This window comes from Mustela putorius, unplaced genomic scaffold (genome assembly GCF_011764305.1).
Source record: "Mustela putorius furo isolate JIRA1106 unplaced genomic scaffold, ASM1176430v1.1 tig00003845_pilon_pilon_pilon, whole genome shotgun sequence".
Classification (NCBI taxonomy): domain Eukaryota; kingdom Metazoa; phylum Chordata; class Mammalia; order Carnivora; family Mustelidae; genus Mustela; species Mustela putorius.
In genome coordinates this window covers 13,601,029-13,618,117 of record NW_025421998.1, presented here as the reverse complement: position 1 = coordinate 13,618,117, position 17,089 = coordinate 13,601,029, and the positions used below count along the sequence as shown (strand labels likewise).

Here is a 17,089-nt window from a genome sequence, read left to right as displayed (position 1 = left end):
CCCCCATCGGTCTGTTCAACCGAATTAGTCTGAAGCAGCCGAACCCTTGCTCCAGGATGGCCGCGGGCCGCTTCCCACCCTGACGCTTGCGCTGGTGGTGCAAGGAAGCACTGTCGGTACCAGGACTTAACCATCGGTCGTTCATCAAGGGGCATGGATCCAACCCAGACCCGCACTCCCTCGGCCTTGCACTGGCCTTTGCGCCCAGGGATTGGTCCAGTCCAGAAGCTGCCTTACCCACCCCCAGGCTGGCTTTATGCCAGGGCCCTTGGCAGGGTGCTGCCAGAGGGTGGTGGTGGCATCGGGTGACCTGCCAGGCCGGGGTGCTCCATGTGGGCAGGTAGGGCCCAGTGGACAGGAAGAGACGGGGTGGTCAGCCCAGAAACCAGCGGCGTGGAGTCGGTGGCTGGAGTAGAGCTCAGTAGCCCCGGGGTGGAGCGTTGACCCTCAGCATCTAGAGCAGCTCCACATGCCCTGGGGCTGCTTGTCAGGGTGCGGTGAGGTTTGCGGGTACAGGGGTGGGTCTCTCTGCTTGCCACCAGGATCTGGTACACACGCAGCCAGAGCGGCTTCCCTAGCCTGGCCTGGCCCGGCCCTGCCCAGCCCGCGGGAGGCAGGCTCACCACCGCCATGCGCTCGTGTCCCTGGGGCCCTGAGGTCGCATGCTCGTGCTGGCTGCCACGTCAGACACACCCGGGGCCTTCAGGCGGGTGATGGGGCTCAGGGTGGCATGTTTGCCGCCCCTCTGATACTGCAGCGCTCCGTGAACGGCCGGGAACCGGGCCCCGAGGCGCCTGTGACCTGCTGACAGTGAGGGCAGAGTGCGTCTGCCTCCCTGCCCGCTCCCCCGTCTGCTGCGCCCACCTGCGCCAGCGCCCTTTGCAGGTTGAGGGGGGCGCCTCTGCATTCTGGAGGCCACGGGTGTCTACAGCTGACACCTCACCTGGCACCAGGCCTGACACCGCACCTGCCACCCACCCCCCACCCAGGCACCACAGCATACTGGTCCAGCTGCTCTCCCTGTGGCGGAGCCTGAACCTGTCCGAGTTTGACTCGGGTGTGCTGAGCGCCTGCTGTGTGCAAAGCCTGGAGTAGCTTCCTGAGGGACGTGTGTGTGGCTTTCGAAGGGCTTTCTCTGCTTAGAGTGGAGACGGGGTATGACGACCAGGAGAGCCCCTTGTGGTTGCGGGAAGTCTAGGGGTGTGAGGCTGCTGGCTTTTGGAACAGAGCTTTGCAGACCATAGGTGGATGTTTTCGTTTATCTGAAATTCAGAGTAAGAATTCTAGTGGTTGGGGGGGGGGTTGCTTTTGTTTTTTATTTGTTTTGTTTTTCTGGTGTATTTTGGATCAGAATACTCTACCTATTTATACTCAAAACCTCCTGTGTTTTGGTGAGGTCATTTCGGCAACAAGTGATGGTCTCAGCCCCACTCGTGGGAGGGGGTAGCAGGCCCACACCTCCACTGATTGCTGTCCCCTCTTCCCGTGTAGCCTGTGGCCTGGCTGCAGCCGACTCTCCAGTCCTGTCTCTACCAAGTCTCCCTGTCCTGCAGGGCTCACAGCACTGGCTGCCCCTGAGGTGCCATCTTGTTCCACGTCCACCCCATTCTGTTTCCTGAGAGAGGGGCTCCTGGTGGTCGTCCACCTGTCCCCAAACCTGAAAGCCGGCTGCATGGAGGTGGCCTCAAGCTGGTTTCCCTGGAACTGAACTGTCCAAGAGCACTGCCAGGGTACATAATGGGTGCCTTTGGGAAAACTGTTCCCGTGCGGGCAAAATGTCACTGGAAGCCTCCTGTCCTGCGAGACTCCCCGGGGCAGGTGCCTTCTCTCATCCTCCCTTCAGACCACTACTCCCTCTCCAGCGGTGGACGGGGGACAGAGTGTCCGTTAATTGCCACTGCTGGGTTCAAGGGCAGGCAGTGGGACAGAGCATTTCCTTGGTGGGTTAGTTGTGCACCAGTAGCAGATGGAGAGGTTGGCAACGGGGTGTCTGGACCCTCGGCGTGAGTCTGTTGGCTGGGGGCTTGTGTTGCAGGGCTGTGGACGGGGCTGGGACTCCCTCCCTGCTCGGTCTGACACGGAAGGCCACCCTCTGGGCCCAAGTACCGCAGCCAGTGTCGGCGGTGCCTTGTTGGTCGAGTGTGTTCCGGAGACGGGACTGGATGTGCTGCTGGCATCTGCGCTGAGAGGTCACCCCGCCGGCCGATCCCCAGGCTTCCCTTCCCTGTCTGCTTTGTCACTGCAGTTAGTGCTCAAGCACAGGTCACCACGCCACAGGGTTGAGGTGTCCAGAGAAGAGGAGCGAGTTTGGCTCAGAGAGGAAAGCACATGTGCCGCTTGTACATGCGCACATGCACACGGGGTTTTTCTCAGTAAGACACCTGGGGCCACTCGCCGTGATGGCACAAAGGCCTCACATTGCCAGGCTCAAGGAGCAGATGGGCAGGGATAGCTGTCCTCTTCTGGAAGCTTCCTCCTCTTAGAGGGAGGGCTCCCCTGACTGGCCCCTCATGGTCACCGCTCCACTGAGTGCAGCAGCAGCGAGCACACGGGTCTGAGAACCTGCTGCTGAGGTGTGTGCCGGCGAGGGCTGTGGTGCTCGGACAGGAAACCCTCTCCGGGCAGTGCCGAGGACCCGTGTTCCCCCGTGTTCAGGGCCCGGGGTAAGGGACAGAGGGAGACAGGGAGAGAGAGGCTCCTTGGGGAGCAGAAACCACCAGAAGGATGGGAGCGGTTGTGTGGGGTGGGGAGTCCTGCCGCCAAAACGTGACCTCCGCTTGCAGAGACTTTCCAGCTAGTTCTGGTGAGGGCTGACAGCCATCGAAACATGCCCCTCTCAGTTTGCGGGGCAGTGGGTGTGCAAATGAACAGACACGCCGCCCCAGACTCCCGCTTGCAGAGATCCGCGTGTGAAAGCCCCCTGGTTCTTGGTGGCAGGGGGTTCGCTGCTTCTGTGGGGACAGCTCACCGGAGGGCAGGTGCCCAGCCTGGGGGGGTGGTGAGTGACGGGAACCGGGCGCCACATTCCGGCCTCTGTCTTCCTGCGGACTCCCTCCTCTGCAGGACTGGTGTAAACCAGTTTCTTCTGCCTCCAGCACCAGCCCTGCGCTTGTCCTCAGCCAATTGGAAGTCACCTGGAGTTTTATTCCAAGCACAAAAGAAGGTCAGAGGGAGGAGGCCCAATGGTGGCAATGATCCCCCCCAATCCCCACTTTCCGGGGCCAGGCTGGGTGGGGCCCCTGCCGCTGTTATCTCCTGGCCGTGCCCTCCGCATCTGCTGGAGAGGCCTTTCATTTCTGCGTTTCCTTGGCAGGGTGGGCGGGTGAGCAATGCTGTCGATGGGAGGGCTGCCCACTGTCCCGTGTCCCTGCAGCCGTCCCTGTGACCTGGCTGTCCCAGTGCCCTGGGCAGCACGCTGTTGGCTTTTAAGCCTCACTGCCACCTTGGAGGGGCTCCTTCTGGGCCAGGCCCTCGGTCATTGGAGGCCTGGACGGAGGCCAGGGAGAGCCCTGGGTCCGAGCCACTCCCCAGATGCAAGGGCTCATTCAGATGTGCTGGACAAGCCCCACGGGGACAAAAGGATGTGGGGGTCCAGTGTGTTAGCTCGTTGTGTGCCCGTCCTGAACCAGGTGGGAGCTGGGAGGCAGCCTTCCTTTCCCCCACTCAGGAGGCCTCTCTTTCTCTCCAGTAACGAAGGCAGCTGTCTTCCAGGGTAGACAGGCTTTCACCGGTGTCACAGGCAGGCCAGGCTGGTGGGGAAAGGGGGCGGGGATGGCCTGGACCCCCGGGTCCTGGATCGTATTGGGTGCCCCAGCTGTCAGGTTTCATGCGGCACAGGGCGCTGTACGTGGGCATGAAGGCAGGTGCCAGGAGAGAGCCTGTCTACCATCAGTTGACACGCTGCAAATGAGCTGGAAAAGTAAAAGCAATAAAAGCTTGACTAACGAGTTAAAACATTTTACAATTGTTATCCGGACACAAAGGCACATAAAGTGTGCAACTCAGTATTGGACGGTCATCCCACTAATGGTTTGATTTTTGAGAATGACCTTTTCTGAATACAAAAGGAGGAAGTTCTCGTAGAATGATCTAAAACGTTTTGCCCGGCTCCCTCCAAAGCAGTTACAGGGAGAGACCAGACTGCCCCACAGGAGGCAGTGCGCCAGGCCTGCGCTGGTGACAGGCTTGTGACCGGTCACACAGGGGCCCCAAACAGCTGAACTGAACCTGCCTGAGAAAGCGAGAAGGCGGTGAGGACCCGCGCCATGGCCTCGGTCACATACAGTCCACCAGTGCAGTTCCCGCCGAGCCCCGGCCCAGCTGCTCCAGACGGCGTCCTGATGGCTCGTCCTGGGATGGCGAGCACAGAAGTCAGCGATATTGGTCCCGGGTCTAAATCGTACTCTTGGAGGAACCTCAGACACTAAGGGAAGACAGCGTTCCTGTGTCTGAACTTGCTGGTTTCCAGTAGTGCTCTTCCCAGAGGAGCGTCCCTCAGCCTTCATCCCTCTGAGCTCAGAAACACGTTTTTGAGACCTCACATCTTTGCCTGAGTTGACAAACTACTGTAGTTCGCGGTGTTCCTGTAAATTGCAAATGGGACCTTCCGAGCACGGAATACCGAAGACAGAAGAACAGACGGAACCAGGATCGTGATAGCACAAGGCGGTTGGGAGCAGCAGTCACCCCGGTGACGCTCTCACTGCCGACAGGTTATGGTCTGGGTGTCCTTAACCGTGTGTTTCGCTCTCGACGACAGACCTGTGAGGGTTATTCGGGGCTGTCCTCCCCTCACGGGACGGAGCACAGGAAGTTGGGTGACTCACCCACGTGTCGGAGCTGAGATCCAAGTTCTATCCCCGAGCACGTGCTCCCGGTGGCTCCTAAGTGGCCCTCCTGAGTTAGGGGCGAGGCTGCCTCCCCAGCGGCCAGTGAGGGAGCATGGCAGCCTTCCACACGTGAGCCCTGCACGCCTTCCAAGGGCCTCATTCTGTCTTGCACTTGGGAACACAAGCACGAGCAAGGCCAGCCCAGGCCCCCCAACTTTGTGTCCAGCCTCTGCGTTTGGAGAGACACTTGGAAGGCTTGGTCCCCTTTAGGTGGTCCCGTCGGAGCAGCTGCAGACTCGCAGACAAGGGCCAGGAGCGCCGGTCTTCCAGATAGCTGGGCCGGGGCAGACGGGCTAGGAAGGTCTCTGTTCCCCTGCATCCTGGCCGCCCACCACAGAAGCAATCATTACGGCTCTGGAGTGCTGCGGCCTTGGGCCTGTGGGGTTTTGATGGCAGGGCCGCCTCGCATCGCCTCCATCTTAGGGCCAGGAGAAAGGGGGCATCCCGGGGGCCCCACCCTGCAGGGGTGCAGTCAGGCCATCCGATTAGGAATGAGTCGGCCCTGCCAGCCTGCCGGTGGGCGGATATAACTGGGACGTGGCTTGCCTGCCAGGAACACTGCTCTTTGGGGCTAAAAATGAGTCCTACGTCCTAGGTGAGCCATGGGGTAACGCGAGTTCCTTCTTTGTCTTTAGTCATGGGACATTTTTTTCCGAAACACCAATGCTGGAGCGCCGCCGGGCACCGCCTACCAGAGCCCGCTCCCCCTGAGCCCGGGCTCCCTGTCCGCCATGGCGCGAGTGCAGCCTCTGGTGGATGCGCAGCCGAACGTGGACAAGCTGGTGGAAGACCACCTGGCCGTGCAATCTCTCATCAGAGCCTACCAGGTAAGGCTGCACCCACCGGCTGCCAGTGCCCCAGTGACGTGTCCTGGAGCCAGCACGCTGTCCCTGCCCGGGAGCCCAGGGAGGCAGAAACGAACCATGCCCAGAGCAGAGGAGCCGGGGATAGCCAGTCTGCCCCTGCCTGAGCACGTCCTTGCCACCCGTAGCCCCTGCCCTGCAGATAGCTCCTTTTTCTTTCCATAAGTTGACAAGAAAAATTCGTGGGCAGGAGAAAACGGTCCTTGCCAGGGTCTCGAGGGGGCCTGCTGCTCACCAGGAGGAAGCAGGGACTGGCAGGGGTGCGCCCCCCTCTCAGTCGCCAGCACCCACATACGACAGGAGGAAATGAACCCATGGAGCTTGGGACAGGAGCAGAGCCCATGGCTGCATGAGCAGGGCTGAGGGGCAGGCTGGTGTCCTGGAGCCTTCCAGTTAGCAGTCCGCACCATCAGATGCTGGTGGGCAGGACATGCGGGGCTCCCCTGACCTTTCTCCACCTGGCAGGGAAGAGCCCAGAATTCATACCGGAAGGCTGGTTCTGACAGAAGCTCTGAGGATAGGAGGAGAAATCGGGCCTGGGGGTTCCCTTCCAGGGTCCCGGGGCACCTGGGCTCACATGGATTTCTTATCACTTCTGGGCGCATTTCCAGGAGACGCCACAGATCAGGGCAGGCGGCACGGGCCAGGCAGTGGGTCCTGGCAAGTCGACAGACACCCCAAGCCACGTGGCTGGCATGGCCCTGTGCTCTGGAGTCTTGTTCAGTGGGTGTTTCTGGAGGAAGGAGACGCATTTGGTGGCTTCTGACCGTTGCCTGGCTCGTGTAGCCTCGTTAACTTCACACAGTCCCAGGTCCCCCTCTGCAGCTGCCCGCTCTCACACTGCTAGCAGAGTCCTGGGTCAGGCAGCCAACGCTTGAGGTTGGGCGGGATTGTCTTCCTCCTTTTCCTTCTTGTTCAGTTTAGATGCTGAAGCCTCTGTGCCCCTCAGTGCAGCCTGCGCTCCTGTCCTTGGAGGCACTGGTGTGCTGAGCTACACAACCCCACGGGGGCATCAGCCCCTAGCGGGCCCCACTTGGTTTATCCAGGGAAACTCAAGGATCCCCCGAACCGCCAAGTTCACTGTGACCCAAGTTTATCTCTGTTTACAAGCACAAGAGCACTTTCATGATAAAATATTCAAAGGCTTTTTTTAACTGATTTTGTTATTTTGGGTTAAGGTTTGACCAAGTGTGACTTTCCCCCCCCACAGCCCGCGGGTCCTGCTTAACCACTGCTTGTGTTATTGCTTCCAGGTCAGGGGTCACCACATTGCAAAACTTGATCCTCTCGGAATTAGTTGTGTAAATTTTGATGATGCTCCGGTAACTGTTTCTTCAAACGTGGGTGAGAATTGATCTGTAAACGCTAATTTTAATGTAATTTTACTTTTTTTTACCCCTTCCCTCTTTTTTTTCTCCTGTCCTTTTGTGTGTGTCCCCCTCCCTCGCTGGCCCGTCCGTAGATACGAGGGCACCATGTAGCGCAGCTGGACCCCCTGGGGATTTTGGACGCCGATCTGGACTCGTCCGTGCCCGCTGACATTATCTCCTCCACAGACAAACTTGGTGAGGGTCTGGGAGCGGCCAGCGCCGCGCTGCTTAGCTGCTCCGATCACAGCTGTGACGGCCAGGACGTCCTCAGACGGAAGGGAGAGGCTCTTAAGTTTCCTTCATTCTGATCACTTGAAATTTAGCGGGTTTGGGGCAAGTTACTTTTACCCCAGCTTTTCACACAGATTCTGTGAGCTCAATTGCCTAAGTCTCAAAATTGGAGACTACAACTCGGGGCAGACCCAGTTTGTGACACGAGAGATGACCTCCCGGGCAGGCGGGTCACGTGACGTGCCAGAGGCCGGCTCTGCTGGCTCAGTTTCCAAATCCCAGTGTGGCACGGCCTCTGCCCGAAACGGCCTCGCTCTGGACTGTCGTCACGTGCGGTGCTCTTGGCGCACGGCACAACCTGCCTTTAACGGGCGAGTTCCAGTGTGCACTGTGCACTGGGTGTTGATTCCCAAACGCTGGTGATCACACTGAGGAAGGAAACTTTGGAAGGCATCCCGGCGCGCGGGGAGGGGCGTGGCGCTCGGGCAGTTGCTGCCCCGTGTCCCCGCTACCTCCTCTGCCGCCGTGAAGCACACATAAGCGCGGCTGGGCTCACCCTGCGGTTGCTTTCTCAAGTTAATCTGCTCTCGGTCACCATGCCGCTAACCTGTGCTGAGATGACTGATCCGGAAATGGCCACGTGTCCTCCAGACGCACCGTGCATGCTAATAAAACTCACGATTGCCTACCTGCCTAATGCTGTTCTCCGGGAGGGGACAGAACTCGCCTCCTCGAGCACTGGTCTCTAACCTTCTGTGATACCCTAGCACCCCATAGACGTCACTGGGCTGGGTGTGGGTGGTCAGGCTCCAGCCAGGTAAGGCGAGGTTTCAGACAGCGTCAGCTCCAGGGTACGCGTTAGCTAGTAGTCTGTCCTTGCCGTCTTCACTGGAGGAAACTGCCGGAGGCTGCCGGGGCTGCTTCCCCTCGCTTCCTCCTCTCCGCGCAGCCCCAGCAGCACCCCAGCACCGTGCAACCTGTGCTCACCTATCCTGAAGCCCCTCAGCGCCCACCCCAGTTGTTGAAGTTGGGGCCTCTCTCCAGAGAGGGGTGAGGGCCTCATGCACCAGGACACCGCAAGGCATTCCGACAGGAAGGGGACACGGCAGGTAGGGGTGGCTGTCCTGCCCCAAACTGTAGCACCGCAGCGGCACCTTTGTTACATGGGCGCCGCCCTGGTGGTCCCGCGCTCTCACTCGAACTTCAGGGAGCAGGGTGCGAAGCTCTGCTCTGTCCCACATTGAGACTAGTCACGGCAGGACAGACCCGCAGCCCACAGGCACCAGCAGAGTTGCTCATAGGTCCCCCGAAGCTCCCAGCCCGGCTAGTCTGTGGAGGCTGGGACGCCTGGCCGTGCCCCAGTGTCCCTGTCCCGGTGCTGTTCGAGGGCAGAGGCAGGAGTGGGAGCAGGGCCTCTGTCATGCTTCCCACTTCGCTCCCAGCCACCGTGGCCTCACTCTCCTAGAGTAGTGTCCGCAAGCGTTTGTGGTGCACCAGGACAGCCACACAGACGTGGCCCCAGAGCCCCCGGGCTCCTTTGTGGAAGAGATGTGGCCTCTCCTGGCCAGGAGCCCTTCAGAACCGCCCAGAGCAAGTCGGGGGCAGCCCCTGCTCTGCAGAGGAAAGTGCAATTTCATCCTGAGAATTTGAAATGGTTGTGATGAGTTCTCTCTTGAGGTATAAAAAATGGAAATAGTGAACCTGCAGGAAAGTTGCTTGAATTGTGTCACCTTTGGTGCGTGCACGTCTTCGGGAAAATAGCCAGCCTGGCGCGCCCGCTGCTCGTGCACTTGGACACTTCTGGGTGCTTCCATGCCCCTCGCCGCCTCTAGGCCACGGGCCTGGCCTCAGAGCCAGCTCCCCTGGCAGGAACCCCAGCTCAGGATGTGTCGCACCTCCTCATCTGTGAGGCTGTTTGAGAATCGTACTCTTAGAACAGTGCCTGGAGCGTCCTACGCTCCACAGAGCTGTGAACTAGTGCAATTATGATCAGACTTTCGAGCCAGGTAGCTGCCAGGCCGTCTGGTAATGAGGTGAATTCAGAAACCGAGGGATGGAGCAAGCAGCCCGGGGCCACCCCCAAGTTGGTTTTGGTGAGAGAGCCCCAAAGCTGGGGCTGGAGCAGGGTAGCCTGCGTGTCTGCGTGGAGCCTGGGTCCCCCTCGTGCCTCCTCCGGGCTGAACTCCCCTTCTCCCTGGGGGTGCGGGCACAGCTTCTCCATCCTCTTGTGGGGAGCCCAGGCTCGGGAGATGCTCACTCTGCACACGTCTGAGAGCATGCTGTGCTGCTGGAGAAGCAGGTGGGCAGAGGGGCAGCTGTGGGCAGGCGTGTGAGCCCAGGGCTAGGCAGCCGGCTGTCTCCAGGGCTGCAGACACTGGTCTGCAGTGCGAGCAGGGCTGTGTGCTCCCAGGTGTTTGTGTGAAGCAGTTACCATTAAGGTCTTGGCCTTTGACTGGTTTGGAGAGGGTTGGGAATTGCAGACCTAGAGTCCCTACCCTGACATCATACGCGTCCTCCTGGCCCCCGAAGTAATGGTTGGAGAGAGAACTCACGGTCAGGCTCTTACCAGTCACAGCAGACTCGGCTGGTTTGCAGGGCTCCTGGGTGGCCGGGATGCTGGGGTCACCAGCAGATGCACACACAGAAATACCGCCTGCCGCCAGTGAGGCAGAAACCTTGAGGACTGATGACTGTAATTGAGATTTTAAGTTTAAACCAGCATTTGTACAGTTTCTCAACTGGCCCATGATTGGGTGGACGGTCACTAACAATGGGGCGCCTTTTCCCCAGGGTGTGTGTTGTCAGTAGCCAGGTTCTTGCCGGGCCCCAGAAACGTGGCCTTGGATCTGTACCCTTTTTTCCTGTCAAACCCACACCCATGGAGGAGGGTGGGGAGCATGGACTCTAGGTGCCTGGGCACACATTCCTCCTTGCATCACTCGGGAGGTCCAGACAGGTTCAGGTTTCCTAGCAAGGCCTACCTGGTTGGCCCTAAATTAGGGTCGGGGTATGGGTCTCGATGGAAAGCTCCAGACAGAGTCCTGCAGGTTGGGCTCATTGCCATCTTCACCACAGACAAACTGGACATAGTCACACCTGTGTTGTGTGCAGGCTGGCATGCTCGTTTCGCTCGCATGGGAGGGAGCTGAGCCACCACCACCCTCCACTGGTCTGGGATGTGCAGAAAAGTCCCATTGACCTGCCACCCGTGTCCAGCGTTCACGTGTGGCGCATGAATTAGACTCCGGTTTGATGTCCCGGCGTTTGTGGTCTGGGTAGATGCATGCTGCACACGGTGACAGGGGTCACAGCCCTTTAGTGTGATGGGAGGTTTCTACACACAGGGGAGCCTGGAAGAGATTCTGTAGATCACAGGGAGGAAACCTGGGTGCCCCAGTACACCGAGGAGCTCCAGGGGCTCACTCTGTGGCCGCACTGGCTCTCCTTTGCTGGTCTGGGGCTCCTGGTCAAGTTCACTTGCCGAGACACCTCTGTTACCGTGAGCGCCGTGTCTGGGTAACGATGGCACGCACATCTTCACGCTCACTGTCCTCTGAGCTGTCGGGCAGTCGTCCCATTACAGCACCGTGGCGGGTAGTGTTTAAGAGTGAGAAGTCGAGTATGGTGAGAGTTACCAAAACGAGACCCAGACACAGCAAGTGAGCAAATACTGTTGGAGAAACGGGGCCAGTGGGTGTGCTGGGCACAGGGCTGCCACAAAGTTGTAAATACCTAAAACTTGTTAAAAAAACAAAAAACCGAACAGGAGAAAACCAGAAAAGCTCTGTATCTGTGAAGCACGATAGGACAAGGTGTCCCTGTAGCGCGGGGCCCATTCAGAAGCCAAAAATCCTAGCACCACTCTGACCACGTCCGTGGGTTTGCTTTTTCCGGCATGGCGGGGGCTGTGCTGTCCTGCTGTCCTTCTAGAGCACTCCGTGTCCGCCACAGCCACTTCTGCTCCTTTGACATCTGGGGAGAATAACCAAAAATAGAGTTGATCGTTAGCTTTCCTAATTTTGGAATGACACGGAGCAGTTCACTTGACATCTGTGGGCTGCCGTGTGCTGGGGATCAGCCTCATGCCGAGCTAAGGTCACAGGGGTCGTGCGGAGGCGTCTCCCGGATGCCCAGAGAGCCCGGGGCCACCATGGTCGAATCCTACCCGCTCATGTCTCCTGCAGTGTCGTGCACACATCAGGAAGGAACATGTGGGTTGCAGGGATCCCCGTGTGTTCTCTGCAGATGACACACACGCACTGGCTATTCCTGTCTCCTGTTAGTTCTACCAGGAAGTACAGATCAGAATGAGAGCATCCACCAGTACCTGAAGTGAACGGACGTCAGCATTTCAAAACATTCCTTGTGTGGCCTATAGAGTTTCTAACCGACAGGGCTTGCTGGCAGTTCTGTTGGGGTTGAGCGTCGTCCTTTGTCTTGGTTCTGAGGATTGAAGGAGAGAAAGGAACATTCTTTCTTCTTGCCCTTAAGCAAAGCGTCCAGACTTCTGTGCGGAACTTGGATGATCTGTTGTCTTAAGAGCCACCAGCTCTGCGGTCCTTGCTGTGTGCTGCTATCCCCACGGGAGAGGGGGAGGGCTTGCCCACACAGAGCAGGGGACTCTGCACTTCTGGTGGCCGTGAGCATGCCCCCCACCACTCAGCCACCAGTCCTTGCGTGCCCTGCCACCACGACCCTCTCCCACCCCAGCCCCCAGGCTCATGCTCCTGAGGCACCAGGGACAGGAGAAGGAAAGTGCTTTGTGTGCCCTTTGTGTGCCCAGATGGACACCCTGGCTTTCACCAGTGGCCCAGAAGGCATCCAGAAATGGTACAGGGCCCTGAAACGTTTGCCGCAGGAGGACCATGGGCGGTCCTGTGCAGCTGAGCTCCCTCCTGGTTCTGCCTTGTCACTGAGGAGGGACTAAGGACCCACCTCTGTCCTTCAGAACCTGTCAGAATCCAGAACGGGGTTAGGGTCTGGTCCATTCCCTGCTGCTTTGGAACGGGTCTTTGGACGGTCTGCTAGAAATTAGGCCTTTCCGGTTTTGTCCCCTGGTTTTGTCACCCCGAAGTGGGCTAGGTGGGTGGGTTCGACTCCACAGGAGAGCGCTGTGTCAGCCCTTCCTTCAAGACGGGGAGGCGAGGAGGTCTTCCCTGTGTAGAAAGCAGCCTTTCCCTCCTGTGGGCTCACCTCATTCTGGCTGTTTCTGAGCAGCTCCCACATGCACCCAGTCGCTGTCGGCCCCCCAAGCCCCACCCTGTTCCCCTTCAGTGTCTGTCTGTGTGGCGGTGTCTGTCCCACCCCCCCCCCCCCCCCCCCCCCGTGACCGCGGTGACGGTGCAGGGTTGGGATGTCCGGGTCTGGAACTAACTCTCGCTGTCTTTTTCCTTCTGCGCTCACCCACGCCACCTCACTCTGCCTCTCAGACCTTGCAGTGTTCAAGGAACGACTCCGAATGCTAACAGTAGGAGGTAGGAAAATAACGCGCCCTTCACCTCTCCAGAGCTGAGGACCTCATTTGAGCAGGATGTGCAACTTTTCCCAGCATGCCATTTGGGGAAAGTTGGCTGTTCCTTGTCCTCACATGCATTGTCCCATCACTCCACTATCACCCAGCAGGGGGCGCCACTTCTGTGTCATTTCTGTTCCTGTCCATTCTCACCTCCCGTGTGTCTCGCTGCTGCTTTGCTGAGCTTGTCTCCAGTGCAGGCCGCCTGGAGCTCCTGCCCAGCGGGCGGGGCGGAGGCCACACGGCGTCTGCATGTCAGCACACCCTCTCCTCCACCTTCCGTGCTGTGCCTTCGACTGGGCTCTGGATTCTTTCTGGTTCTGTTTCTGGGGCATTTGGGACAAGATTCTCTTTTGATCTTCCCATGTTTGAAGGACAACTAAAGTACTGATAGAAACTTACTTCATGACGTAAGGAATCCTCAGTGACCTGTGGTTCTGGGCAAAACACTTTGAAGAATCCAGAGTGAGGGCTGGGGTCCATCTGCCTGTTGTCACGCCCCTGGTGGCTAGTCTTCCTTCCATGCTAGGTGGTCCTGGGCAGTTCTCTTTTTCCTCCATCTCACCACAGCTGTGAGACCCCAGTTCTGATGACACTTTTTGTTTCACGATCATTGTGGATTCATAGGCAGTTGTAAGAATTCGCAGAGATCCTCCTGCCTTGAGGCCCATCCCATGGTGACATCCTGTAAACCATAGCGCTTCCCACCAGGGTGCTGGCCAGGCCAGTCGGGGCCTTCCTGTAGCCTTCCTTAGCCACACCCGCCTTCCCTCCATCCTCCTCCCATTCGGCCCCGGCAACCACGATCCTGGGCTCCATTTCTGGAGCATTTTTGGCAGTGCAAGGACGTTATGCAGATGGGACTACAGTGTATAACATTTGGGAATTGGCAGTTTTCAGTCAACCCAGTTTTTCTGGGGTTCAAGCCAGGTGGGTTTGTAACACTGGTTTGTCCCTTCTTGCTGAGCATAACCCTCTCCGTGGGTGTCCCACACGTCGCTGTTCACTCAAGGACCTTGGCATTGTTCCCGTTCTTTGGCTAATAGGGTCTTTTGCTGGGCAAAATTCTAAATTCTGATGGAGTCTGGTTTGTCAGTTTTCCCTTTTATGAATTGTGCTTTTGTTGCCAAACCTAAGAATCCAGTGATTTTCATCTACATATTTTTCTTCTTCTTTTTTTTTAAGATGTGTTTATTTATTTTAGAGGGAGAGTGTACGTGGAGGGAGGGACAGAAGGAGAGAGAAGACCCACACTGAGTGCAGAACCCATAGCCTGATGGTGGACTCCGTCTCACAACCCGGGGATCATGACCTCAGCTGAAATCCCGCTGGCCACTTCTCCTTCTCAGCCACCCAGGCACCCCTCTATGTATTTTTCTAATGGTTCTCCAGTTTTGCATTTTACATTTAAATCTATGATCCATTTTGAGTTAGTTTCTGGATAAAAACTGAATTTTAGGTCGAGGGGTTTTTTGTTGTTGTTGGTTTTGTGGGGGAGTTTTTTGGCTGTGGTTGTCCGGTTGCCCCAACACCTGGAAAGTTTTTCTTCCCTCTGTTGAATTGCTTTTGCATTTTTGTCAAAAGTCAGTTGGATTGACTTGCACCAATCTGTCCCTGGGTTCTCGATCCTTTCCTATAGTCTCTGTACCTGTTCCCCCACCACTGAAACTCTCTTGGTTACCCTAACTACTGAGCTTTATTTTCCTGCTTTGGAACTGTTGTGGCTGTTCTAGGGCCTTTCTCTTTCAGATGAGTTTGAGAAGTGCCTTGTCTATTCACACAAGTTGCTGACATTTTGGTGACAGCAGTGCTAAATCCACAGATCCTTTTAAGAAAATTGGCATGTTGACTCCATTGCCTCCCAATCCATGAACCTAGTATGCCTGTCTGTTTACTTAGATCATTTTTTATTTCTTTCACCAGTTTTTTGTACTTTTTGTGTAAGTCCTGGAAATGTCGTGTTAGATTTATACCCAAGATTCTTTTTCTTTTTAATTTTAGTGTCTACATATCATTACTAATTTCTAGAAATACAGTGGATTTTTGTGTTCATGTTGTATCCTGTGGCCTTACTTGAGCTCACTTACTCTAGGACTTTATTTTGGGGGGAGTAGGTTCTGTAGAATTTTCTGTTTAGAGAATCATGTCATCTAACAAGAGGAATAATTATTTCTTCCTTTTTAACCCGTGTTCCTGTTATTCCCTTTGCATGCCTAATTACCCTGGCGAGAATCCTGAACACTGTTGAGTAAGAGTGCTGAGAATAAACATCTTCACCTTGTTTCTGATCTTAGGGGGAAAGCTCTCAGTCCTTCATCACCAATTTAGTATTAGCTATAGATTTTTTTATAGATGTTCTTTATCAAGTTGACAAAGTTCCATTCTATTCATATTTTTTTGCCGGTTTTTATTTTGAAGAAGTGTGAAAATGTTCTGCATCTGTTGACACAGATGATTTTTCTTAAACATGATAGTACGGCGGATTACACGGATTGATTTTCAAATATTGAACCAACCTTGTATCACTGGAATAAACTTCATTGGTCACAGTCCTGAATTCTTTTTAAATATTGCTGCAACTACATATTTCCTGCATCTATATTAATGAGGGATGTTGGTCTGTAATTTTCTTTTCTCATCTGTCTTTGCCATTCATATCAAGGTAGTTCTAGCCTCATAAAATGAATTATTGTGGTTGGGTTTTTTTTTTTTCCTTCTTTCTTTTCTGTGTTGAAAGAAATTATGTGGAGCTGGTGTTAATTATTCTTGAAGCATTTGGTAGACTTCTTCGGCAAGAACACATGGGTGTTTCTTTTTATTTAGAAATTCAGTGTCCTTAATGGTTGTAGAGCTCTTGCAAATTGCTTTGTACTGGGTCAAGTAATGGCCGTTTGTATTGTTCTCCGAATGCTGTCATCTGACTTGTCAAGTGTACTTACAGAGAGTGGTTCATAGGATTCCCTTAGTATCTTGTTAATATCTGCAGAGTCTGTATTGCTACCCTGTTTTGTTCCTGATACCTGTAATTTGTGTCTCTGTTAGTGTTTGTTTTAAGATTTTATTTATTTAGAAAGAGAGGGGGAGAGAGAGTGTGCATGTCTGTTGCGCGTGGCGGGTAGGGGTAGATGGAGAAGGCGACTTCAAGCAGACTCTGTGCTGAGCATGGAGCCTCACCCAGAGCTGATCTCACAACCCCGGGAGCATGGCCTGAGCTGAAGCCAAGAGTCAGCTGTTTACGTGACTGAGCCACTCTGGCGCCCTGAGACTTTGCCTCTTCTGTAATGTGTGTGTTTACTGCTGAGATTTTCCTCTGGGAACTGCTTTAGCTGTGACACAGATTTTGGTATCATATTTTCATTTTCATTCAGTTCAGTGTGTTAATACCCTGTAATACTTCCTCCATCATTTATGGATTGTTCAGGAGTGTGTAGTTTCATTTCCAGTAATTTGGAGATTTTCCTTTATCTGTCTTACTGATTTCTAGTCTAATTCCATTTTGGTTAGAGAATGCACTCTGTATGATTTCAGTTCTACTAAACTTGACCAGGAGTTTTTATGGCCCAGGAATTGTCTGTCTTCCCATATGCCCCAGGGCACTTGGGACTAAGGTGTACTCTGCTGTGGTTGGGTGCAGTGTTCCGTAAATGCCCGTTAGAGCTTGCTGGTCGGTGGTTGTTGACTCTTGTATCCTTGGCGAGTTTCTGTTCACTCTTTCAATGAATTCTCAAGAGAGAAAAGTTGAAGTCTCCAACTATACTTGTGGGTTTCTCTATTTCTCCTTTTTCACTCCCTTTTTTAATGTTTTATTTATGTATTTGATAGAGAGATGGAGTCAGAGAGTACAAGCAGAGGGAATGGCAGAAGGAAAGGTAGAAGCAGACTCCCCACTGAGCAGGGAGCCCGATGCGGGGCCCCATTGTCAGGCCCCTGGGATCATGACCTAAGCCAAAGGCAGACGCTTAACCATCTGAGCCCCCCAGGCACCCCTGTGTGTTTCTCCTTCCTGTCCTCAGTTTTTGGTTCATGTTATTTGTAGTTCCATCATTGGGTGCATGCACGGCTAGGATTCCTGTCTTCCAGGTGGATTGACCTGTCGTCACGTAATGCTATTCACTGCGTCTAGTAATTTTCTTTGCTCTGATGTCTACTATATCTCATAATAATACAGCTACCTTTGCTTTTGGTTGTGTTTACATTTTTATTTTTTTCTATCCTTTTACTTTT

General features: G+C 55.2%; 1 protein-coding gene across 5 annotated transcripts in view; it reads left to right on the top strand.

Moving 5' to 3' along the window:
* Positions 1–17,089, top strand: part of OGDH (oxoglutarate dehydrogenase) — a 53,122-nt gene that overhangs the window by 15,420 nt on the left and 20,613 nt on the right. For 2 of the 5 annotated variants that reach the window (XM_013059746.2, XM_045089603.1), the window contains exons 3-5: positions 5,525–5,716; positions 7,215–7,317; positions 12,783–12,827. In XM_013059746.2, coding sequence (XP_012915200.1) covers positions 5,525–5,716; positions 7,215–7,317; positions 12,783–12,827 — 340 coding nt within the window. Of the gene's footprint in view, positions 1–5,524; positions 5,717–7,005; positions 7,097–7,214; positions 7,318–12,782; positions 12,828–17,089 lie in introns of all 5 variants that reach the window. The other 3 variants (XM_013059739.2, XM_004739456.3, XM_013059742.2) reach the window with 3 other exon arrangements.